The sequence below is a fragment of the Pieris napi genome, chromosome 5 (assembly GCF_905475465.1).
Source record: "Pieris napi chromosome 5, ilPieNapi1.2, whole genome shotgun sequence".
Lineage (NCBI taxonomy): Eukaryota > Metazoa > Arthropoda > Insecta > Lepidoptera > Pieridae > Pieris > Pieris napi.
Window position 1 is genome coordinate 10,410,677 of NC_062238.1, and position 24,421 is coordinate 10,435,097.

Consider the following 24,421-nt stretch of genomic DNA (forward strand, 5'->3'; position numbering starts at 1 on the left):
AGACGTGCAGCAGGCGTCTGATAGAGTATGGCACAAAGGTCTCTTGTATAAAGTAAAAACTCTTCTACCCTGTACATTCTTCCCCATCATTAAATCTTATCTAACAGAAAGAATATTTCAAGTAAGAGAAGAAGATAAAAGGCTCTTGAAACCAATTTGGACATACGGGATTCAACTATGGGGTTCGGCGTGTGACTCTAACATAAGTATCATACAGAGGGTTCAAAATTGCATCTTGAAACAAATATCCAACTGTCCGTGGTTTATAAAAACATCGGAGATTCATGAGCACCTCAAAATCAGGACTGTCAAAGAGGAGATCAAGACCTGGAGTATGAAATACAGAAAAAGGCTAGAAATGCATCCTAATAAGCTTGCCACGCAACTAACCATACTGGACCTAATAAATAGGCTTAAAAGGCGACAAATCCTAAGTATTAATAGACACGGTTGAAAGAGAGGAGCAGTCTCGATGGAGATTTTGCTCTGAACGTCTAACAGCTCTCAACACATCTGCTCATAGTCTAGCTGACTGATTGCAAGATAAAGACATATAAAAAAATTAAAAAAAAATGTCAATGGCTTTCACGCTAAATCAAATGCAACGATTTTCATTACTTTTGATATAGAGATCCAGTTGACCTAGGAAAGTAAGTTTACTCTTTGTGATAAAAAAAAGTTAAACTAAATGAATACTTTTTTGGACGTTCGTCATCGTTAAAATTCATCTGCTAATATGTAATCAACTAACCCCTAAGCAACTATACCACGCGGAAAAAGTAGTGGGAAATAGTGTTTATAATATAATAATCACTGCAAGTATATTTTAGTTTAATAGGTATTATATTAGTTCATAGAATGATATGCGATAAATTGGTTCTTATACCGGACTCTATCGTAATTGAAATATATATCAGACGTTAATATTTTCCGAAAGAATAAGACGTGTTTTAATAATGTACAAATTAATAGATAAAATTGTTTTCATCACTGGTGGTGCGACTGGTATTGGAGCTACGGCTGTTAAATTATTTCTCGAAGAAGGGGCTAAAGTGTGTGTTTAAACGCGTTTTATTTTTTACATATTAATTTATTTGTCTATTTTCAATAATAGTTTCCAGTTAAGTCAGAAAAGTCATAACAAATTGTTTATTAAAAATAAAACCCAATTCTGTTTCAATAACAGGCAAAACGTTCCGGAATTTACCAGGCTTCGTAATTACAGGACCTTTCATACAAGCTGAAAAAGTCTAAATAAATTCATTTTTATTGCATTTTTTTTTTACAATATACAGTAGTTTCACAGATTCTCCTATGTTCCTTTTAACTTCTTAGTCAAATATTTTTTACATACTTACTTTTAAACATTTTAGCACGTCACCATAACAGATGTAAACGTGAACGCGGGAAAACAATTGGAAAAAGAATTGGAAACAAAATTCAAAGGACGCGTTAAATTTGTCAAATGTGATGTCAGGAATGACGAAGAACTATTTGATATATATAAGACAATCATTGATGACCATGGATTTATAGATGTTGTGATAAATAATGCGGCTATAGCGAATGATAGTACTGGTGTATATAGGACAGCGCTAAATGTCAATATTGTGAGTATAGTTTGATTAACTCAGAATCTTAAAGTATCAACTACAAAAGTAATTGTCTGCGGTAATTATAGGAAATTTACCTAAGATTCCTCGGTGTGTTGCTCACTATAGTTGATTAGCCCGTGAAAGAGTCCTAAATACAAAAAACTGAGTATACGTTTTAAAAACATAGATCTACAATGCCCAAAAGACCCAAATGTTATTGTATTTTAACAACAAGAAACAAGTCTTCTCTGAGGAATACTTTTTGGAATACCAAATCACGTAGTTATAGAAGTCCTTTTTAGCTTGTTTCATCAACCTATTTTAATTTGTAATTAATTGTAACTGTTTGATGAATCTGACTGCTAAAGTTCTCAACAACTTAAATGTATACCATATTTATGTGATGTTTCAGAATGCCTTAATAACAAGTACGCTAAGGGCTAGAGATCTCATGCGCACGGATCGTTCAGGAAGAGGCGGGATAATTATGAACATATCTTCAATTTCGGCATTAATGCAAAATCGATACCTGCCCGTCTACTTTGCAACTAAAAGCGCAGTACTGCAATTTAGTATTTGCATTGGAGTAAGTCTTTTGCTTGTATTTCACACTTACTATTTCAATGGACTTTAGAAAAATTTTTTTTTTTTCGTCAGTATATATTGTTGTTTAATTCTTATTTTGTGGAGTGAAATAATAATGTGGTAATATTCGATTTTAGATGATCTAAATTAAAGCCGAATCGATAAGTTTTTTATTTAATATATATTTTCAAGTGCAGCGCAGTGTTGGCCCAGTGGCTTCAGCGTGCGACTCTCATTCTTGAGGTCGTAGGTTCGATTTCCGGTTGTGCACCAATGGACTTTCTTTCTATGTGCGCATTTTACATTGGCTTGAACGGTGATCGTAAGGAAACCGGTTTGCCTTAGACCCAAACGACGGCGTGTGTCAGGCACAGGAGGCTGACCACTTACTTGCCTATTAGATTGACAAATGATCATGAAGCAAATACAGAAATCTGAGGTCCAGACTTAAAAAAGTTGTAGCCCCACTGATCTATCCATAATAGAGAAAGAAAAGCAAGACTATTAGATGATAAAGGTAGATTGGAATATGTCTGAAGATACATATTTTTATATATTATAAGGAAACCCAGCGTATCCAAAACCTAACGCAATGCCTGCATGAAATTGTTTAACATTAATTTTTCGTTTATGATTCAGTTCAGTTATCAATTACGATACCGATGATAATATAACGATCATTTAATAAAAATTGTACATATTTGATACGATAATGTTAATTTCTGTTAATTTATTCTTTACATATGATAATAATTTAAATGAGTGTTAATGAAATTTACTTTTAAAACTATGTATTCAATATAGTTTTAAAAGTACATTTTAATGTTAAAGTTATGATTTTGTTGTTGTTTTGGTGTACAGCCTAAGTTTGGTGAGAGTCACACGCTAAAGCCACTATGCTAACACTGCTACATTTCTCTATTATACAAACCGTTTAAACATACATAAATCCAGTGCAACCCTTGTTTTCGACCTCTTCCACAGTAACCATCAGCTGGTCTCTATCCTTCGCGACATTCTTCTAAGTAGTTCGTAAACTTTCCAATCACTCTAAGTAATCTTCGATGCAACCTTTCCATATTTTCCTTGGTTTGCCTCTTGGTCTTATCTACGGCGTGTGGCGTCCACTAACACATGTGTATATATCGAAAATGCCTATTACTTTACTGTCAAATAATTCCAGGATCTTTAGATGAACACAGGACACGAAAATTTTTGCACATTATAAAAGTGCAAGAATTTTCGCCCAAGTACATTAAGCTGTTCCTATACAAGATTATTACCATGTACTCACTGAATATGAATTTCTTGATATCTTCATATTTACCGCAACAATAATGTTGCAATAACAAACCATTGGCACTAACTTTAAGTCTTAGTCTCAGATTTATATATCCAATCCGCGATGATTTTTTGTTTATTAGCAGGTAAGCTTTCTGTGACTGACATACGCCGTCGATTTTTACATGAAGGCATGCTGGTTTCCTTACAATATGTTCCTTCAGAAAGAAAAGTCTTTTCCTGCAAAGCCGTTAATCAAAAAGTTCTCAGAGTTGAGTGGCGCACACTCAAGAGTCTAGAATCTAGATCAACACTGCTCACACAATTTATTATCTAACGTCTCTGCCGTTACAGGCACAAGAAAACTATGAGAAAACTGATGTGAAGGTGATCACCATGTGCTACGGTGCTACAGACACAAGTCTACTAAGTAAAGAGAAAATGAAACCTTTTGACGAAGAATTGACGGACGAACTATATGACAGCATTAAACAATTTCCTCTTCAAAGGTGATTAAGCATAGACTTTATTATTTCAATTGTAATTATCAGTATATTATTCTTTCAATTGCTAGTGATTCTAATAAATTTTCTAGTAGAAAACATTGTTCTGTCTGTATGAACCCATGTACATTACAGATACAATAACAATATGTTAATCATGTAGTAATCTCCAAAACAATTTAACGAATTTTTTTGGTGACAGATAGGTTAATTTCGAAGCAAGCTGTAACTTTCAATACATAGGTACAGCGATTATCTCGACTATTTCGAATGCAAGTTCGATGCAGTTCTCTCAATATCCGGAGCGCTGCTAGCGTTACCTTGACATTTCGCAAAAACTTATTAATGTGATAAAAGAAGTTTAAATACACAATACTTTTTGATAAGGGTAGGCCGTTTATGGTGATTCTTTGTTAATGAATACATTTGCGTTTGTATTTTTTACAAAAGCTGTTGGCTACCTAAGTAAAAATAAAAACCAAAAAATGAGCATTGAAAAATAAAAATAAAAACTTCTCTATCTATAGGTATATGTAAATAATTAAATACTGAATTTAAAACAAATTAACGCCGACAAAGCCGAGGGCACAAGTAATTTAAAAATATTAGTTTATACATTGGTTTAACATAAATGATTCCTTTTTAGTGCCAATTCTGCAGCAACGGGTTTGATAGAGGCTTGCAAACGCGGTGACAGTGGGAGCGTTTGGCTAGTCAATGACAATAAACCCGTTCAAGACATTACTCCTGTGGTGAAAAAAGCATATGGTTTGCTCACTGATCTTGTTGTATAGATGTTATTTATGATTGCATTTTTTTGTTACGAATCTATCTGTATCCATACCGAGAACCCTAAACACTTTATATATTTTTTATGCCATCTGTGAATTTATTTAAATAATATATACTAACCTACCAAAGCAAGATTTTTATTACATTCACCGTAACCAGCAGATAAAATCTATTAGCCGAGATTTTAACGACCTCAGAGTTGACAATCGATAGCTTACGATTGTCTTACAACAAATTAATGAACATATTTAAAAATCAACAAAATGACAAACAAATAGTCTCTGCAAAAATAAAACATTTTTGTAATTTTGTAACACTAACATCATTACAATTCGACAGTAGGTAATCATCTATATATACTTAATACGAAAAAATAAACAAATAAGAATAAGCTATACGCTAAAGACTCTACCCATCTTATATAGACAAGAGAAAGACGGGAGTTAAATTTCTCAATACATTCATATCTCATACACGCATCTCTACGATGTATTGATATCTGGTGGAATACTGTCAGTGTCAACAATTCAACTTTTGGGATACTTGACTTTGCGTAGTGGCTTCTCTGACAGCAGAGTAGCGTGCGTTATATCTCTTAATCTGTAGATTGTAATTGTTTGTGGTGTATATGCGAAAGACGATGTAGATTGACCCAACAACTCTACGAAACGCCAAGGCATCAAGCCACTAGGAGAGGGTTTGGTCGTCGACGATTAGAACCACTCTTCATTGAATACGGTCAAGTTGAAGGAGCTGGAACTGGGGAGCTTACACGGCCGTAGATGCATGCATGATGCATGGGGGTAGATTTAGTTGTACTATACCTAGGTATATTGAAGTAATATACCTTTTTGTAAGCCGTATGAACTGCGCATTTTTTAAAAATAGCTACGTAGCCACTTACGTTTTCATACTTTTTTACATGAAAAACTCTCAAACTATGCCAAAATTATTTTGGTATCAAATTTCATGTCAAAAACTCAAGTTCTTATTTTGTTTTTGAAAATAGTATCATAGATACTTATATTATTTAATGTATTTCTAGTAGTATAGTCTTTCAGGAATAAGATGACACCAAAAACGTCACAAATTTAATTACTTTTTGGCTTTTGTACCCATAAATGTGAAGTAAAGTAAAAATAATGTATGTTTTTATAAAAAAAATCTCATTTTCATCTCAATCTCAAAATCATATTTTGAGTATCACTTGGAATTATTTTTTTTAGATATTCTTTTCTGAGCATTGGACAGCTGTTCCGTGCGGGGTTCAAGGATTATCCATTCTTTCTGGGACATCCTGTATATGTATTATACTTAATAAAACTTCTTCTTCTTTGTTGTATTCATTACTGAAGGTCCTGCCGGTCGTGAGAAGCCTTGACTGATACGTCAACTAGCTACATCCACATGGTATTATCCTCTGCTTACTTTTGCTGTATAGATGAAGTCCTTTGATAGTGCATAATTGCAGCCACTTTCAATACGAATAGTATGTGGCGCTGGATGTGGATGCTCAGGATTCCCTGGACAGTGAAAAGGACGAATTTTTCAATTCTCATGCAATCAACAACAGCGACAACCCGTTTTTTTTCAGTTTTTGACAAGGATCCTGAGTTTCTTTGGATAAAGCTCGCAGAGGTCCTGATTACTTGGAAAAGCTTGAGGTGGTGCTAGACTGACCAAGTTAAGGTCTTTACAGGCCTTAGTACACAGGCGGTAAGTCTACCCAAAGACTGGGGGATAGTAAATTCAACACCGATACCAACAAAAAGCAACATTGCAGTCGGGACCGCTGTTGGAAGGAATAGAATTCCGGCGCTATTATATATTTGTGCCGTGCTTAAAAAACATATCCAACTTAAGTAAATAATGAAATGTCAAGAGTTTATTTTAATAGTATTTAACAATAGATAAAAAAAAAAAAACACTCTGGTGATAAAAAATATTTTTATCATTTACATATCTCAAGGTCAAATACGATTTAAGGTGATAAAACAGAATCGCAAGTTTCATAAAATATGAATATTTTACGAAATAAAATAAAATAGTCTAAAACATAGGAAAACTTAGTTTCGCATTTGATGTAATATATTTTTTCCATTGGATTTGCCACTAGTCTTTTGTGAAGCCGGTGAAACTGCGCTTAAGCGGGCTCGCACTACGGATGTTGTACGGGGTCTGTGGGGCTACTCAAAGCCCTCTACTATTCAGAGCAGTAAGCCCCTACCAACTAAAAACACCACAAGCCTCCACACGCCATTAAGGTAGCTTATCGGTTACCTATCTCCGCCCATGGACGAGCTGAAAGCATCCGCCAGGGGTGTGTAGAGTGTAAATCAAGTTTGAATACCACATAATCATGCGTAACAGAATTTCCTGACGTTAAAAAAAGGGTCCAATCCAAGGGACTAAGAACAAGAGTCTAGAGACTAGACTAACATTATCCTGTAAAATTTCAAATAATATTTTGCAGAAGAAGCTATTTATATTTAGGTACACAAATATGTGCCTTCCAAGCACTTCTTTTTAATAAATGATTAAAACATCATTAAGAGTATATCTAGCTTTCCAACTTTAGGGTTCAACTAACACAAGTAAACTATATTAATTAAAAAATAATAAAGTAACAATTACAAAGACGTATCAAACAACAACGATGTCTTCGTACAATTCCTTAGAATACTCGTACTTACAAATAATGGGCAAAATCCGAAATAAAATCTATGTACATGTCGCTCGCTAAAACCACTGCAACGATTTAAACAAAATTTGGTATCGAGATCTAGTTTACCTTGGAAACAAAATATATTACCTTTTATGGTAAGAAAAGAAAAATAAAACTTAATTTTTTTTTAATGTATCTCCTAAAAAGACACACGGACAAAGTCGCCGGCATCTAGTGTTCATATAATAATCACTGTACCTATGTATTTTAGTTTAATAGGGATAATATTAGTTCATAGAATGATTTGCAATCAATTGATTCTTACAGCGGACTCTATCGTTATTAAAATATATATCAGACGTTAATATTTTCCGAAAGAATAAGACGTGTTTTAAAAATGTACAATATAAACGATAAAATTGTTTTTATCACTGGTGGTGCGGCTGGTATTGGAGCTACGGCTGTTAAATTATTTCTGGAAGAAGGGGCTAAGGTGTGTGTTTTAACGCGTTTTAGTTTTTACGGCTTAATGTGATTGTCTACTTTTAAATATTGATTCCCAGTTTAATTTTTTTTGTTTAAAATAAAACCCAATTCTATTTCAATTACCGGCAAAACGTTGCGGAATTTACCAAGCTTCCTAATTACAGGACCTTTCATACATGCTTAAAAATTGTAAATAAATTCCTTCTTGCATTATAGTTTCAGAGTTCCTATGTTCTTTTTACTTCTCAGTCAAATATTTTTTGCACACCTTTAAACATTTTAGCACGTCACCATAACAGATATAAACGTAACCGCGGGAAAACAATTGGAAAAAGAATTGGAAACAAAATTCAAAGGACGCGTTAAATTTGTCAAATGTGATGTCAGGAATGACGAAGAACTGTTTGATATCTATAAGACAATCATTGATGACCATGGGTTTATAGATGTTGTGATAAATAATGCGGGTATAGCGAATGATAGTCTTGATGGATATAGGACAGCACTGAATGTCAATATTGTGAGTATAGTTTGATAAACTCTCAATCTTTAAGTATCAACTACAAAAGTATTATCTCCGCTAATCATAGGAAATTTCCTAAGATTCTCCGGTGTGTTGATCACTATACTCAAACTCAGACTCAAAACAACTTTATTTATAGCTAAACAAGTACCTACACTTATGAACGTCAAAAAAGAAGTTAAATTAATTGTAAATTTACATTTACTACCAGTTCGCAAGTCAAGCGGGCAATAAGAACTAGTTAATGAGATCGTGAAAGAGTCCTAAATACAAAAACAATGCCCAACAGACCCAAATGTTATTGTATTTTAACAACAAAAAACTAAAGTCTTCCCTGAGGAATAATTTTTGGAAAACCAAATCCACTAGATGTAGAAGTCCTGTTTAGCTTTTTTTATTAACGGTGAAGTTATTTAAATGTGTAATTAATTGTAACTGTTAGATGAATCTGACTGCTGAAGTTCTGAACAACTTAAATGTTTACCATATTTACGTGATTTTTCAGAATGCCTTAATAACAAGTACGTTAAGGGCTAGAGATCTCATGCGCACGGATCGTTCAGGAAGAGGCGGGATAATTATGAACACATCTTCCGCTGCGGCATTAATGCAGAATCGATGCCTGCCCATCTACTTTGCAACTAAAAGTGCAGTACTGCAATTTAGAAAGTATTTACTCAAAAGACTTTATTGGTCTCTGAGAAAACAAGTTTCTGTGACTGGGCAAATGAGGAGTTACACAGGAAAAGGTTAAAATTATATGAAATCTATGACGAAATGCAATATAACACTAGTGTGGAATTTAGGGAATATGTTAGGTTGTATTCAAATAATTTCAAAAAAGATTGCAAAACTGCAAAGTCTCAATATTTAAGTTCAAAAATAAAAAATAGCATGGATAAAGTAAAAGCTACCTGGAAAATAATAAATGAAGAATCAGGTAAAACGTCTGACAAACGAACTGATTATATGTTAAAAGTTAAAGGGAAGTTAATAAAATCTGACCCAGAGGTAGCTTCTTCTTTTGAAGAGTTCTTTACAAATGTACCACTAAATACGACCAAGTCCCTAGATTCTTCACCTGCTGCTGCGATCTCATTGCTAGAAAAATGTGTACCTGAATGTAATATTAAATTTCAGTTTAAACATATAACTTGTAATGACATCGTTAAAACTTTTAAGCTTATTAATTTAAAAAAAAGTAAAGATATATGGGGTATGTCAACAGTCATTTTAAATTCCGTTATTAATGTAATAAGCTCTGAATTGTCTATAATTTTTAACAGCTGTATCGATTGTGGAGTCTTTCCGGACGAAATGAAATTAAGTAAGATTACACCGTTGTTCAAGGCAGGTAGTGAGTCTGATCCGTCAAACTTCAGACCTGTTTCCGTGCTCCCTGCGTTGAGCAAAGTTTTTGAAAAGATAATGCTAGACCAGCTTTCTTTACATTTTAATAAAAATAAACTCTTACATAATAAACAGTATGGTTTCACTAAGGGTCGCTCCACAATCGATGCCGGTGTGAAGTTGATTTCGGACATATTTAACGCCTGGGAAGAATCATATGATGGAGTCGGCGTCTTTTGTGACCTGTCAAAGGCCTTTGACTGTGTTCATCCTGATATACTCGTTGGAAAGCTTCAACACTATGGCGTTGATGGCAAAGCTTCCAGCCTTATGAATTCATATTTAAAGGGAAGGATCCAAAGAGTTCATGTCAATGGAGTCACCTCTCCGGGTTCGCAGGTATCAATGGGCGTCCCCCAAGGATCGATTCTCGGGCCTTTCTTATTTCTGATTTACATAAATGACCTCCCATTCTTTGTCAACGAAGTTCATGAGATGGTATTGTTTGCTGATGACACTTCACTTCTATTTAAAGTGAATAGGAATAACGTATTATTGGACGATGTAAACAATTCTATCTCTCGTATAGTTAAATGGTTTAATGTAAATAACTTATTGCTTAATGAGAATAAAACAAAATGTATTAGATTTACAACTACTAGCGTAAAGCGAGATATTGGTAACCTGAAAATTAAGGACAGTGAACTAAACTTTGTTGACAAAACTGTTTTTCTAGGCATAACAATAGATAGTAAACTCCAATGGGGCCCACACATAGAGACTCTTTCGAATAGGCTGAGCTCTGCAGCATATGCAGTAAAGAAAATCCGACAGTTTACTGATGAGGACACGGCTAAAATTGTGTATCATAGCTACTTTCATAGCGTTATGTCGTACGGCATTTTATTGTGGGGTGCTGCTGCAGAGGTTCAATCCATATTTGTGCTGCAGAAGCGGGCTGTTCGGGGTATTTGTTGTGTTTCTCCGAGGGAGTCGGTACGGAATAAGTTTAAGGAATTAAATATTATGACACTATCTGGTCAATATATTCTTGAAGCCTTGTTGTATGTCCAAAAAAATATAAACGATTTTAAAACAAATGGTGACTTTCACCAGTATAATACGCGAAATAGAACTAATTTGAGTGTACGACCAACCAGGCTCCAAAAGATAAATCACTCCTTATATGGAAATTGTATTCGTTTTTACAACAAACTCCCAAGCGCAATTAGAGAATTATCACTAAATAAATTCAAAGTCCTCGTTAAACGAAAATTAATCAACAAAGCTTTTTATAAATTTGAGGACTACTTAAATGATCCTAATCCTTGGGATTGAATTGCTCCAGTTCAAACAATTTGTATGACAATACTTGGCGATTAAAAAGAGTGGCGGAAAGTTTCTTGCCAGTTCTTCTTACCCGCTCTACGCCCTTGACTTGCGAACTGGTAGTAAATGTAAATTTACGATTAATTTAACTTGACTATTCAAAAGTGTACTTAGTTACCTACTTGAATAAAGATATTTTGAGTTTGAGTTTGAGTATTTGCATTGGAGTAAGTTCCTAAGGCTTTTGCATGTATTTCACACTTACTATTTCAATGGATAAAAAATATGCTTTTTTCGTCAGAATTTGTTGAAGCTTTTGTTGTTTAATTCTTATTTTGTGGAGTGAAATAAATATGTGGTAGTAATTAGATTTTTTAGATGATCTAAATTCAAGTTGAAAAGATATATTTAATAATATTATAATAATAAGCCTTTATTCATCCACATCTTATTGACGTACATTGAATATAAATAGAGATATAAATACAATTTTAACTAAGATGCGGCCATGTACGGGAGAAGGCCTCCTCCAACTCCGCCTTTTCCACCCTAATTTAGTTTGTGCCATCATCATCCAATTTGGTTCAACTACCCTCTCGATCCCGTCGGCCCATCGTTCTATTAGACTTCCTTTGTTCCTTTTTCCTTTTGGACCAGTCCATTCGGTTACTGCTTTAGACCATCTGTCATCTGTACAACGGGCTACGTGGCCTGCCCATCTCCATTTAAGTTTTAGGGCATATTGCTCAGAATCAATAATTTTGGTTTTTCTGCGAATAGATTCAAATTTTTTATTTAATATGTGTTTTCAAATGCACCGCAGTGTTCGCTCAGTGGCTTCAGCGACTCTTATCCCTGAGGTCGTAAGTTTGACCCAAAATGTCGACGGCGTGTGTCAGGCACGGGAGGCTCACCACTTACTTGCCTATTAGAGTGACAAATGATCATGAAACAAATACAGAAATCTGAGGTCCAGACTTAAAAAAGTTGTAGCCCCACTGATCTATCCATAATAGAGAAAGAAAAGCAAGAATATTAGATAAAGTTAGATATTGGAATATCTCTGAAGATATATATTTTTATATATAAAGAACACTTACGCAATGCCTGCATAAAATTGTTTTACATTAATTTTCCGTTTTTGAGTGCAGTTCAGTTATCAAATAAGATACCGATGATAACATACCGGTCACTTAATAAAAATTTGATACGATAATGTTCATTTTTGTAAATTTATTCTCTACAAATGATAAGTAATGATAAAGTTAAATGAGAGTTAATGAAATTTACTTTTAAAATTATGTATTAAATACAGTTTTAAAAGTAAATTTTAAAGGTAAAGCTATGATTTTGTTGTTGTTGTGCACAGCCGGGGATCGAACCTACGACCTCAGGGATTAGAGTCGCACGCTGAAGCCACTATGCTAACACTGCTACATTTATCTATTATACAAACGGTTTCATAAATCCAGTGGCACTACAACCCTTTATTGTTTTCGACCTCTTCCACAGTAACCATCCACTGGTCTCTATCCTTCGCGACTCTCTTCCAGTTCGTAATTTTTCCAATTACTCTTAAGTAATCTTCGATGCAACCTTTCCGTCTTTTCCTTGGACTGTCTCTTCAATGTAAGCGAAAATCCCTATTACATTACTGTCAAATAATTCCACATAATGAACCAGGATCTTTGACACTGGACATGGACTGGAAGTGCATGAAGTTCCATTACGAGATTAATACCATGTACCCACTTAATATGTATTATTATCTAACGTCTCTCTCGCTACAGGCACAAGAAAACTATGAGAAAACTGGTGTTAAGGTGATGACCATGTGCTACGGTGTTACAGACACAAGTCTACTCAGTAAAGAGAAAATTAAACCTTTTGACGAAGAATTGACGGACGAACTATATGACTTCATTAATCTGTTTCCTCTTCAAAGGTGACTAAGCCTAGACTTTATTAATTCGATTCAATTATTTAAATCTATCAGTATATTATTCTTTCACCTACTAGTGTTTCTAATAAGTTTTCTAGTAGAAAACATTGTTTTGTCTGTATAAACCTATGTACATTACAGATACCATAACATGTTAATCATGTGGTAATCTCTAGAAGAACTTAACGTAATTTGATGTTGACAGTCTTGCTTTAGCGAAATCCTAATCTTTATCTTACTTTGTAACTGCCAATAGCGACAGCGATAATCTCGACTATTTCGTATGCATTAATATATTATTGGTTTAAAATAAACCATTTCTTTTTAGTGCCCATTCTGCAGCAATGGGTTTGATAGATGCTTGCAAGCGCGGTGACAGTGGGAGCGTTTGGCTAGTCAATGACAATAAACCCGCTGAAGACATTACTCCAGTTGTGAAAAAAGCATATGGCTTGCTCACTAGTCTTGTTATATAGATGTTATTTATGATTGCGGTTTTTTTGTTATGCGCCTATCTGAATCCGTATTGAGAACCCTAAACACTTTATATTTTGTTTATATTTGTGAATGTATATAAATTATAAATACTGACCAACCAAAGCCAGATTTTTATTATATTTACCGTAACCAGCAGATAAAATCTATTAGCCGAGATTATATATCATCATATAAAGATTGATAAGATAATACAACCCCAGAGTTAAGCGTAATCGTAAGCGTACAACAAATAAACGAACATATTAAAAAATGAACAAAAAAATTACAGATGCCAAAATATGCCTAAATACGTAATATATATTTGACTATGTAACTGCAAATTGAAGATTTATTTTGATTACGATTTAGGTAATAGAATAGTATTAAGCAAGCTTACGATTGTCTTGCAATTAATGAACAAAATAATAACAGATGACAAAGTATGTCCAAATACGTAGTAAGTATTTACTTCGAAACTAAAGAATATTGAACTGCGAATTGAAGATTTATTTTGTTAAAGACTAGTAGACTCGGCCAAGCGTTGCTGTGGCTAAGATTTTTGTTATATTACATAGTAGTAAACTTTTCAAGAGAAACGGCAGGAGAACACCAATCCACCATGCTTTTGGTGGTTATGCCATTAAATTGTAGTTTATGTGAAACGTTGGTATATATTTTGATAAGGATCAATACCTAGGTACGAAAAAAGAGCCTTTTCTAGCGGTGGTATTTTAATAAAAACAAAATTAATAAAAGGACGCTTATGTGACGTAACTATAAAAGATAGAGACATGCTGTCGCGACATTTTTTATAGATAGTGATATGTCCTGAAAAATTTAAATACATCATTTTGTTCTATCATTATAAGTTTTCGCAGCGCACGCGATTGAAGGAAGTTTTTTGTTTATTTTTTAACACCTTAGGTTAGATTATTCAAGTTTTAGTAAGCATCCCTAATGTTTTAGTAAGAAACATAGCCTATGTCACTCGGTAAGTGTAGCTTGCCAACGGTGAAAGAATTTTTGAAATCGGTCCAGTAGTTTCGGAGCCTATTCATTTCAAACAAACAAAAAATCAAATCTTTCCTCTTTATAATATTAGTATATATTTAGGTAATGAAATAGTTTGTTTGTTTTAGTTTTTTTTAATTTAAGTAAGGGTTAAGACATTGTACCCGATATTGACTTACGCCAGCCTATAAAGAAATTATAGAAAAAATATCGCGATGGATTGCTACAACTTTTTGGTCAGTAAAACTAAACATATTTTTCCAAAAAAGAAACTGTAGTCGTATATATATATTACCTATTTTTTTTATTTTTTATAGAACAGGGGGCAAACGGGCAGGAGGCTCACCTGATGTTAAGTGATACCGCCGCCCATGAACACTCTCAATGCCAGAGGGCTTGCGAGTGCGTTGCCAGCACGCATGCGGTGCACTACGATATTGATACGCAGCGTACCAATTCTTGTGCGTTCAAGAATTGGTACGCTCTTTTCTTGAAGGACCCTAAGTCGAATTAGTTCGGAAATACTTCAGTGGGCAGCTGGTTCCACAAAGTGGTGCGCGGCAAAAACTGCCTTGAAAAACGCTCAGTTGTGGAACGGCGGACGTCGAGGAATTATTTGCAGTATTCATTAGATAGTCGTATGTATACGTCGACTAGCATCCACATGGTTTAACTCCGCTTACTTATGCTATAGATAAAAGTCCTTTGATATTGCATAATCTTTCCACCACTCTCAATACGAATAATATTTGTTGGAGCCTGCGAATTATTATCGATATACAATTATTTAAGTGTTTCCCATTTTCTTACATGGCGAAGAACTTGGACCGTGCCAGCATCCGAAAGAAGAAGGATAGATGCCCTCGAAATGTGGCATTGGATGAGGGTGCTCAGGATTCCCTGGACAGTGAAAAGGACGAATTTGTCAATTCTCAGGCAACCAACAACAGCGACACACCGTTTTTTTTCAGTGTTTAGTGTCAAGGACCCTGAGCTTCTTTGGACGTATAGCTCGCAGAGGTCCCGATTATTTGGCGAAGCAAGCCTTAGTACACGCGGCACAGGCGGTAAATCTTGTTGAAGTCCAGGGGGATTGCAATACTAACACCATCACCATCACCTTTAGTAATGAAGAACACGACTAAACAAGAATAAAAAATTTGTGTACACAGGCACAACAATAACTACACAGGCGTTATACAAAAATGGTTTGTTAGGTATGAAGAATTTGTATTTAATTTATGAAGAAATTGAATATGCCTTTAGAACAGTGGTGGTGGCTTTGTGTGCTATTTTGAATACTACATCAATGAATTTTTGGAGGCATTCCTATACAGGTTTGTGTTTTAAATATGTATTCCGTTTCTGGCTATTACTACTATTATAACCAGCTGTATGGATACTAAGGGTTAAGATTGTGGTGGGGAAGAGGTGGTGGAGTCTCAACTTATGTCCATAACAGTATAAGACATAGTTTGTCGGAGTCAACATATAAAGATGGCAACAACTACCTATGGGTCAAATTAGACAGATATGCTACCGAAATTGGACTTGTGTATAATCCTGGAGATACAAACTTCTCAAAGTTTTTGGAAGAACTTCGCTTGCAACTAAGAGAAAGAAAGAGGGCTGTAGTCTTTGGGGATTTTAATATAGATTTAGTGAAAAAAAATGAAAAACAAACTAAGCAGTATATGGATGTAATGGACGAGGCTGGATATAACATCATAAATAAAATTAGGAAAAAATATTGTACACGTGACTCGAAAACACGTAAATCAATAATCGATCACGTGTGCTCAAATTTAAGAAATGACCGTTTTCATATGGCATTTATTGAGACAGGAATGTCCGACCATAGGCAACTTTATATCGAGTTAAAAAAATCCAAAGCCCCGCAGTTAATATACTCTGAATATGAAGCCATTGACTATGCTAAATTTAACAAACTATTCACGACCTACAATTTAGATGTAGCAACACTTGATTATTCTTTACTAGAAGATACGATTAAGGACTGTGTAAGGAAATGCAAACAAGTAAAGAAAAAGATACTTAATCCACCTCAGAAAGATTGGATAAGTGGAGAAGTCATTAGTGCAATTCACTTTAGAAACCAATTATGGGCTGAACTGAAAAAAGATCCTACAAATATAGTTGTTCAAGCACAATATACTACTACAAGGGATACGGTCAAAAGGAAAATAAGGGAAACTAAAGATAATTACTTCTCCAACGAATTTATTAAACATGCTAAAAACCCCAAAAAAAATGTGGAGTCTAATAAATAAATTGGCTAGTAACAAGCTAGATAAAGATTGCACACCTTCCAAACTTATTATAGACACTAAAGAGTTAACTCAAACAACTGATATTTGTGCTGCTTTTAATACATACTTTTCTACCATAGGGCTAAAACTAGCCAATGAAATACCAACACAATTTCACACTAATTTTACACTAGCACTTCCTCAAAGTCTTAACTCTGAACTATCTAACTTTAATCCATGCACAACACTTGAAATCACCAATATAATAAAAACACTAAACACGAATTGTAGTACTGGAATAGATGGGATCAATACTAAAACAATAAAATGTGTAATTGATCATATTTCTGAATATCTCTCGATCTGCTTTAATAAGCTGCTGCATAAAGGTGAATTTCCGGATTCTCTTAAAAAGGCCAGAGTTACTCCTATCCATAAATCTGGCCCCAAAACCGAACCCGGCAATTACAGACCAATATCTATTCTACCTACAATATCAAAGATATTAGAAAAAATTATTTACTCACGACTTGACACTTACTTGCAAACCAACAATTTCATTTTTAAACGCCAATATGGTTTTAGATCAAAAAGCAGCACTTTATCAGCCACAGCCGATCTCATTAGCGACATAAAACAAAATATTGACACTAAGAAAATGGCGCTGGGTGTGTTTATTGATCTGAAAAAAGCATTTGACACCGTAAGCCACAACTTATTGCTTAAAAAATTAGAATGCATAGGAATAAAAGATTGTGCACTAAAATTATTCAAATCTTATCTATCAAACAGAACCCAGATAGTAAAAATAGGTAATGCTCAAAGTTCAGAAATACCAGTAACATGCGGCGTCCCACAAGGATCTATATTAGGTCCATTGTTATTTTTAATATATATTAACAACATTCACGAACTCGGTTTACACGGCCGAATCACTCTTTACGCTGATGACACCTGCTTATTTTACTTTGGTTCAAATATCCAGACTATGGTTGCTCAAGCTCAATCAGACCTAAATGTTCTATCTTCTTGGTTTCAACAAAATCTTCTAACAATTAATATTTCAAAAACATCTTATGTAATATTCAAGGCAACAAATAAACTCATTCCTATCTTTCAACCGCTTAAAGTTCAAGACGTTGAAATCAATAACAAAAAATGGGAGAAATATCTGGGTCTTAGAATGGATACAAATTTAAAGTGGAACTTTCATATATCACACATAATTACCAAACTAAAATCACTTATAGGCAGATTTTGGTCAATATCTAAATGCATTCTGCAATCTGTACGTCATTTGATCTATAATTGTTTAGTCAAGCCACATTTCATATACCTAATTGAAATATGGGGTACAGCATGCAAAAATAAAATTTCTAAAATACAAACACTACAAAATAAATTAATAAAAGCACTATTCAGATACAATTTTTTAACACCTACTAATAAAATCTACCAAGAAACTAAAATTATGACGATTAAACAACTATATGTTTATAGCACCTGTATCCTTATTAAAAAAAAATTAAATAACTCTCTACATAGTAACTTATCATTTAATAAAATCAAATACACCACTACACGCAATACTCGTCGAGCGAGTTTGCTTATCTTGCCAAAGCCGCGCACAAATTATTTAAAGAGATCTATTAGGTATGAGGGTGTGCAATTGTTTAATCGGTTGCCGTCTAAGGTTCGTAGCATTAGCGTGATTGATCAGTTCAAAAGGGCATTAAAGATACACATCAGAATGGGCCCATTAGACTAAAATTGGGCTAGCTGATGGCGACGTGTATCTCGATCGTATATACTTAATATTAAATTTCTCATGTAAATAAAAAATAATTTTTGTAATGAGAAATAAAGTTCTTTAAACATTAAACATTAAGATTCAGAAACGAGACTTCAAGAAACCCGACCGTCAAAAATATATTGGATTTTAGGATCTACCCTCAAATTCAAACAAATATCAAACCTTGGGGATCATATGGTACAAAAACCGGAAGGAACAGAGTGCCGGCGCTAGAGAGCCTCCTGTCCGTTTGCCCCGTGTTCTATAAAAAAACATCTCCGACTTAAGCAAATTAAGTAACCTCAAAAGTTAAATTTTAACAGTGTTTAACAATAGATAAAAAATTGTAAAAACTGGTGATAAAAATATTTTTGTTATTTATATAAAGCAAGGTTAAATAAGACTTACGGTTACCAATATAATTACAATTTAAAAAAAAAAAATTTTACCTAAGAAAATAAATAGGTTCAAGCATAGTAAAACTTAGTCTTAGATATTTTTTGGACTGGATTGGCTATACACCCAAATCCCTCTGCTATTCAGAGTAGTAGCAGCTTGTCTTGTTCACATGTTTTAATTGCTTTGCTTTGCTCCATTAGTTTTGTCTAAATAACTATGTCTTATGTATTTTTGCATTTTTTTTTTGTTCTGACAGTGGTTGCCTGGAAGAGATCACTCGAAAGCGATAAGGCCGTCAGTTGCCCTCTTTTTAATTTAATTATGTCAATAGTATTCTATTTCTGTATATGCAACAAAGTGTTAATAAATAAATAAAAAATCACTAAGAGTACAGCTTGCTTTCCGGATACAACTAACAAAATCAAAATCATTTATTGATATAGGTAACACAGTGTACACTTATGAACGTCAAGAAAGAAAAATATAATAAATGCTTCTGATTTAACATTTACTGCCAGTTCTCTAATCAAGGACGTAGAACGGAAGAGAAGAACTGGCAATGTACTCTCCGCCACACTTTTTAATCGACAAGTTTTTTGTTTTACGCAATGTTTGAAAGGAGCTGCAACCATTCAAAAAAAAAAGTACTGTCCAAACACGGACAAAGTCACCAGCAACAAGTGTTCATATAATAATCATTGTATATACATATTTTATTGTATATACATATTTTACTTTAATAGGGATAATATTAGTTCATAGAATGATTTGCAATAAATTGATTCTTAACCGGACTCTATCGTAATTAAAATATAATATATCAGACGTTAAAATTTTCCGAAAGAATAAGACGTGTTTTAATAATGTACAATTTAAACGATAAAATTGTTTTGGTCACTGGTGGTGCGACTGGTATCGGAGCTCTAGCTGTTAAATTATTTCTCGAAGAAGGCGCTAAGGTGTGTGTTTTAACGCGTTTAGTTTTTACGGCTTAATTTATGTCTATTTTTACATAATAGTTCCCAGTTTAAACGAAAAAATCTCCTATTATCCTTTTTACTTTTTAGTTAAATATTTTTGCAAACCTTTAATATACATTTTAGCACGTCACCATAACAGATGTAGACGTGAACGCTGGAAAACAATTGGAAAAAGAATTGGAAACAGAATTCAAAGGACGCGTTAAGTTTGTCAAATGTGATGTCAGGAATGACGAAGAACTGTTTGATATATATAAGACAATCATTGATGACCATGGGTTTATAGATGTTGTGATAAATAATGCGGGTATAATGAATGATAGTCCTCATGTATATAGGACAGCGTTGAATGTCAATATTGTGAGTATAGTTAGATTTAGATAAATTCTTTTAAAAATAAAACATACATATTATGTTAAATTAAAGCATTTCACGACTTTGAAGTAGCGCTAATCATAGGGAATTTATCTAAGATTGTGTGTATACTATAGATAATTGAATCATGAAAGAGTCCCAAATACACAAAACGGAGTACAAATTTTAAAAACGTAGATCAAGAACCAGACCCAAATGTTATTATATTTTAACAACAAAAAACAATTATTTTCTGAGGAATACCTTTTGGAATGCCAAATCTTTTTTAGCTTGTTTCATCAACTTATTATTTTTTTCGAAAAATTAAAAATAAATTAAATTTAAAATTAACTGTAACTGTTAGATGAATCTGAGTGCTCAAGTTCACAACAACTTGAATGCATACTATATTTTTTTGTTTTTTCAGAATGCCTTAATAACAAGTACGCTACGCGCTAGAGATCTCATGCGCACGGACCGTTCAGGAAGAGGCGGGATAATTATGAACATATCTTCAATTGCGGCATTAATGCAGAATCGATGCGTGCCCGTCTACTATGCAGCTAAAAGCGCAGTACTGCAATTTAGTATGTGCATTGGAGTAAGTTCTTACAACTATGCTATTTTAATGGACTTTGGAAAATATGGTTCTTTCGTCAGAATTTGTTGAAGCTTTTGTTGTTTCATTCTTATTTTGTGTAGTGAAATAAAAAATATGTGGTAATAATTCGATTTTAGTTGTTCTATAATTCAGGCCGATTCGACAAGTATTTTATTTAATATGTATTTTCTATGAGCAGCGCAGCGTTGGCCCAGTGGCCTTAGCGTGTGATTCTCACCCCTGAGTTCGTAGGTTCGATTTTCAGCTGTACACCAATGGACTTTATTTCTATGTGTGCATTTAATATTCGCTCAAATGTTGAAAAACATCGTGAGGAAACCGGCTTGCCTTAGTCCCAAAACCGAAGGCGTGTGTCAGGCACAGTAGGCTGATCATCTATTTGCTTAAGAGATTGACAAATTATCATGAAACACATACTGAAATCTGAGGCCCAGACCTAAACTGTTTTTAACGCCACCGATTTATTTTATTTTATGTAATTTCTAAACTACTCGTAAAAGTTACGAACAGTAGAAGAACCCTGGCCACTTATCTCTGCGCAGATTAACAAAAGCAACAATCTTAAAAGGGGCATGTCAAATGTCAACATGGTTATCATAACGTGGAAAATGATACCGATCGACATAAGCACGAGTTTAAAAAAAATTAATATATAAGAGATATTTCTAGAAACTCGATTAAGTATTAGGTCCAATTAAATCATTGTTATTATAATAGGAAAAAGTTCAGGTCAAATAATAGCCTTTTTAAGTCGATTAAAATTTCATTTTGGAAATATTGAAAAGATGAATAAATGGAAATCACAATTGAATTGATCAAGTTACATTTATTTGTACGCTTAAATACAATTATGTCAATTTTTGTGTGCAAGCAAGAGCGCGGAACGAGTGCTCTCGCGTGCACTTCAAGCCTTAAATGGAACGCCTCAGAGGTAACGCCGCATGAGTCATGTTTTTTCGTGCGTGCAACCGGCTCCATCGAATTATAAGACGTTGTCACGTCAAAAAGGAATACATTAACAAAAATGAACATTATAGTATCAAATATGTTCAATGTTTATGAAGTAACCGGTGTATTATCGTCGGTATTTGATAACTGAACTGAAGTCATAAAAGAAAAAATAATGTTAAACAATTTCATGCAGGCGTTAGTGTTCTGGACACGTCAAGGTTGTTTATATATAAAAAAAGTATCTTCATATATATTGCAATATCTACGGTTATCTATTAGTCTTGCTTTTCTTTCTCTATTACGGATAGATCAGTAGGGCTTTAGGTTCGGACCTCAGATTTCTGTATCTGTTTCACGATTATATTTTGTCAATCTAATAGGCAAGTAAGTGATCAATCTCCTGTGCCTGGGTGAGTCTAATGCAAGCCCGTTTCCTCGCGATTTTTTCCTTCACCGTTTTTTTTTTTTATTTTATAAATTTCCCAATATCCCCGGCTATTGTGGTGCGGGACCTTATTTTATACATATATTTTGTACAAACATATATATATACATAGAGGTACATACATTAAGAAATATACTAATATTTATATCCAAATACATATATTACTACGTATATCTATTATATATTCATGGGCTAGTGGGGGCCCTTCTCACCTCTGCTACGCTCTTGTTACAGTGAGTGACATATCTCACTAATCTACTGCAAAAATCTTCCAGTTGCGATCTGAAGTTTTTTAATATTTCGGTTAAATGCTCGGTAGTAACCTTTATATCGATTTGTTGCTCGAGATCGCACCTGGAGGCTACAGGACATTCTATAATGAGATGTATCACTGTCTGACTTGTGAGTCGCAAGTACACGATTTCTATATAGAATTAAGAATGCGAGGATTTTGTTTGATGAAAGAAAAGTATTTTCCTGCACAGCCGTTATTCAAAGGGTTCTCAGAGTTAACTATATGTAGCTAACGTCTCTTCCGTTACAGGCACAAGAAAACTATGAGAAAACTGGTGTTAAGGTGATGACCATGTGCTACGGTGCTACAGACACAAGTCTACTGAGTAAAGAGAAATTGAAACCTTTTGAAGAAGAATTGAGAGACGAACTGTATGAACACATTAAACAGTTGCCTCTTCAAAGGTGAATTGAATTAAATTGTATTATTTAAATATATCGCCATATTATTATTTCTACTGCTAGTGATTCTAATAAGTCTTCTAGTAGAAAACATTGTTCTGTCTGCATGAACCCATGTTCATTACAGATACAATAACATGTTAATCATGTAGTAATCTCCAAAACAAAGATAGGTTAATTTCGAAGCAATACTTTAGTCTTGCTTTAGCGAATTCAGAGCTGTAACTTTCAATACATACAGCGATTATCTCGACTATTTTGAATGCAAGTACGATGCAGTTCTCAATATCCGGAGCGCTGCTAGCGTTACATTGACATCTTGCACAAACTCATTAATGAGATAACAGAAGTTTTAATACCCAATAATTTTCATAACGGAAGGTCGTTTATGGTGATTCTTTTTTTATAAATACATTTGCGTTTGTATTTTTTACAAAAGCTGTTGGCCACCTAAGTTAAAATAAAAACCAAAAAATGAGCATTGAAAAATATGTATCTATAGGTATATAATTAAATACTGAATTTAAAACAAATTAACGCCGACAAAGCCGAGGGCACAAGTAATTTAAAAATATTAGTTAATACATTGGTTTAACATAAATGATTCCTTTTTAGTGCCAATCATGCAGCAACGGGTTTGATAGACGCTTGCAAGCGCGGTGACAGTGGGAGCGTTTGGCTAGTCAATGACAATAAACCCGTTGAAGACATAACTCCAGTTGTGAAAAAAGCATATGGCTTGCTCACTAGTCTTGTTGTATAGATGTTATTTGTAATTGCATTTTTTTTGTTATGAATCTATCTGTATCCATAGTAAGAACCCTAAACACTTTATAAATTTTTTATACTATCTGTGAATTTATTTAAATAATAAATACTTATCTACCAAAGCAAGATTTTTATTACATTCACCGTAACCAGCAGATAAAATCTATTAGCCGAGATTTTAACGACCTCAGAGTTGACAATCGAAAGCTTACGACTGTCTTACAACAAATTAATGAACATATTTAATAATCAACAAAATGACAAACAAATAGTCGCTGCAAAAATAAAACATTTTTTAAAGAAAAAAATGTTTATGATAGATGAAGTCCTTTGATAGTGCATAATTGCAGCCACTTTCAATACGAATAGTATGTGGCGTTGGATGTGGATGCTCAGGATTCAGTCAGTGAGTGAAAAGGACGAATTTTTCAATTCTCATGCAATCAACAACAGCGATTTTTTTCAGTATTTAGTGACAAGGATCCTGAGCTTCTTTGGATAAAGTCGCAGAGGTCCTGATTACTTGGAAAAGCTTGAGGTGGTGCTAGACTGACCAATTTAAGGTCTTTACAGGCCTTAGTACACAGGCGGTAAGTCTACCCAAA

At 34.0% G+C, this 24,421-nt stretch overlaps 3 protein-coding genes across 5 annotated transcripts in view; all 3 read left to right on the forward strand.

The window, feature by feature from the left end:
* LOC125049536 (15-hydroxyprostaglandin dehydrogenase [NAD(+)]-like) overlaps positions 1-13,651 on the forward strand; it is a 32,458-nt gene extending 18,807 nt beyond the window's left edge. Inside the window, exon 6 of the mRNA XM_047648889.1 lies at positions 13,528-13,651. The gene's annotated coding sequence lies outside the window, so the exon portion shown is untranslated. The remainder of the gene's footprint in view (positions 1-13,527) is intronic.
* Positions 916-23,938, forward strand: LOC125049537 (15-hydroxyprostaglandin dehydrogenase [NAD(+)]-like). 3 transcript variants are annotated; one of them, XM_047648893.1, is made up of 5 exons: positions 916-1,052; positions 1,374-1,610; positions 2,008-2,181; positions 22,897-23,051; positions 23,664-23,938. In XM_047648893.1, exons 1-5 carry the CDS (start codon positions 957-959, stop codon positions 23,809-23,811), a joined length of 810 nt encoding a protein of 269 aa, XP_047504849.1. In that variant the 5' UTR covers positions 916-956; the 3' UTR covers positions 23,812-23,938. The 3 variants fall into 3 exon arrangements, with proteins under 3 accessions (XP_047504849.1, XP_047504850.1, XP_047504848.1); XM_047648892.1 differs by lacking the exons at positions 916-1,052; positions 1,374-1,610; positions 2,008-2,181 and adding exons at positions 19,798-19,959; positions 20,104-20,340; positions 20,762-20,935; XM_047648894.1 differs by lacking the exons at positions 916-1,052; positions 1,374-1,610; positions 2,008-2,181 and adding exons at positions 19,793-19,959; positions 20,762-20,935.
* On the forward strand, positions 7,778-13,651 carry LOC125049540 (15-hydroxyprostaglandin dehydrogenase [NAD(+)]-like). Its single transcript, XM_047648897.1, has 6 exons — positions 7,778-7,914; positions 8,191-8,427; positions 8,936-9,094; positions 11,322-11,336; positions 12,900-13,054; positions 13,380-13,651. Exons 1-6 carry the CDS (start codon positions 7,819-7,821, stop codon positions 13,525-13,527), a joined length of 810 nt encoding a protein of 269 aa, XP_047504853.1. The 5' UTR covers positions 7,778-7,818; the 3' UTR covers positions 13,528-13,651.
* Positions 23,939-24,421: the final 483 nt, after the last annotated feature.

Excerpts from the sequence above, each read along its gene's own strand:
- LOC125049537 (XM_047648893.1), top strand. The coding sequence starts at position 957 with ATGTACAAATTAATAGATAAAATTGTTTTCATCACTGGTGGTGCGACT. Across the intron at positions 1,611-2,007 it reads CAGCGCTAAATGTCAATATT|AATGCCTTAATAACAAGTAC; the intron begins GTGAGTATAGTT and ends GTGATGTTTCAG. Across the intron at positions 23,052-23,663 it reads AAACAGTTGCCTCTTCAAAG|TGCCAATCATGCAGCAACGG; the intron begins GTGAATTGAATT and ends ATTCCTTTTTAG.
- LOC125049540 (XM_047648897.1), top strand. The coding sequence starts at position 7,819 with ATGTACAATATAAACGATAAAATTGTTTTTATCACTGGTGGTGCGGCT. Across the intron at positions 7,915-8,190 it reads TTCTGGAAGAAGGGGCTAAG|CACGTCACCATAACAGATAT; the intron begins GTGTGTGTTTTA and ends TAAACATTTTAG. Across the intron at positions 8,428-8,935 it reads CAGCACTGAATGTCAATATT|AATGCCTTAATAACAAGTAC; the intron begins GTGAGTATAGTT and ends GTGATTTTTCAG.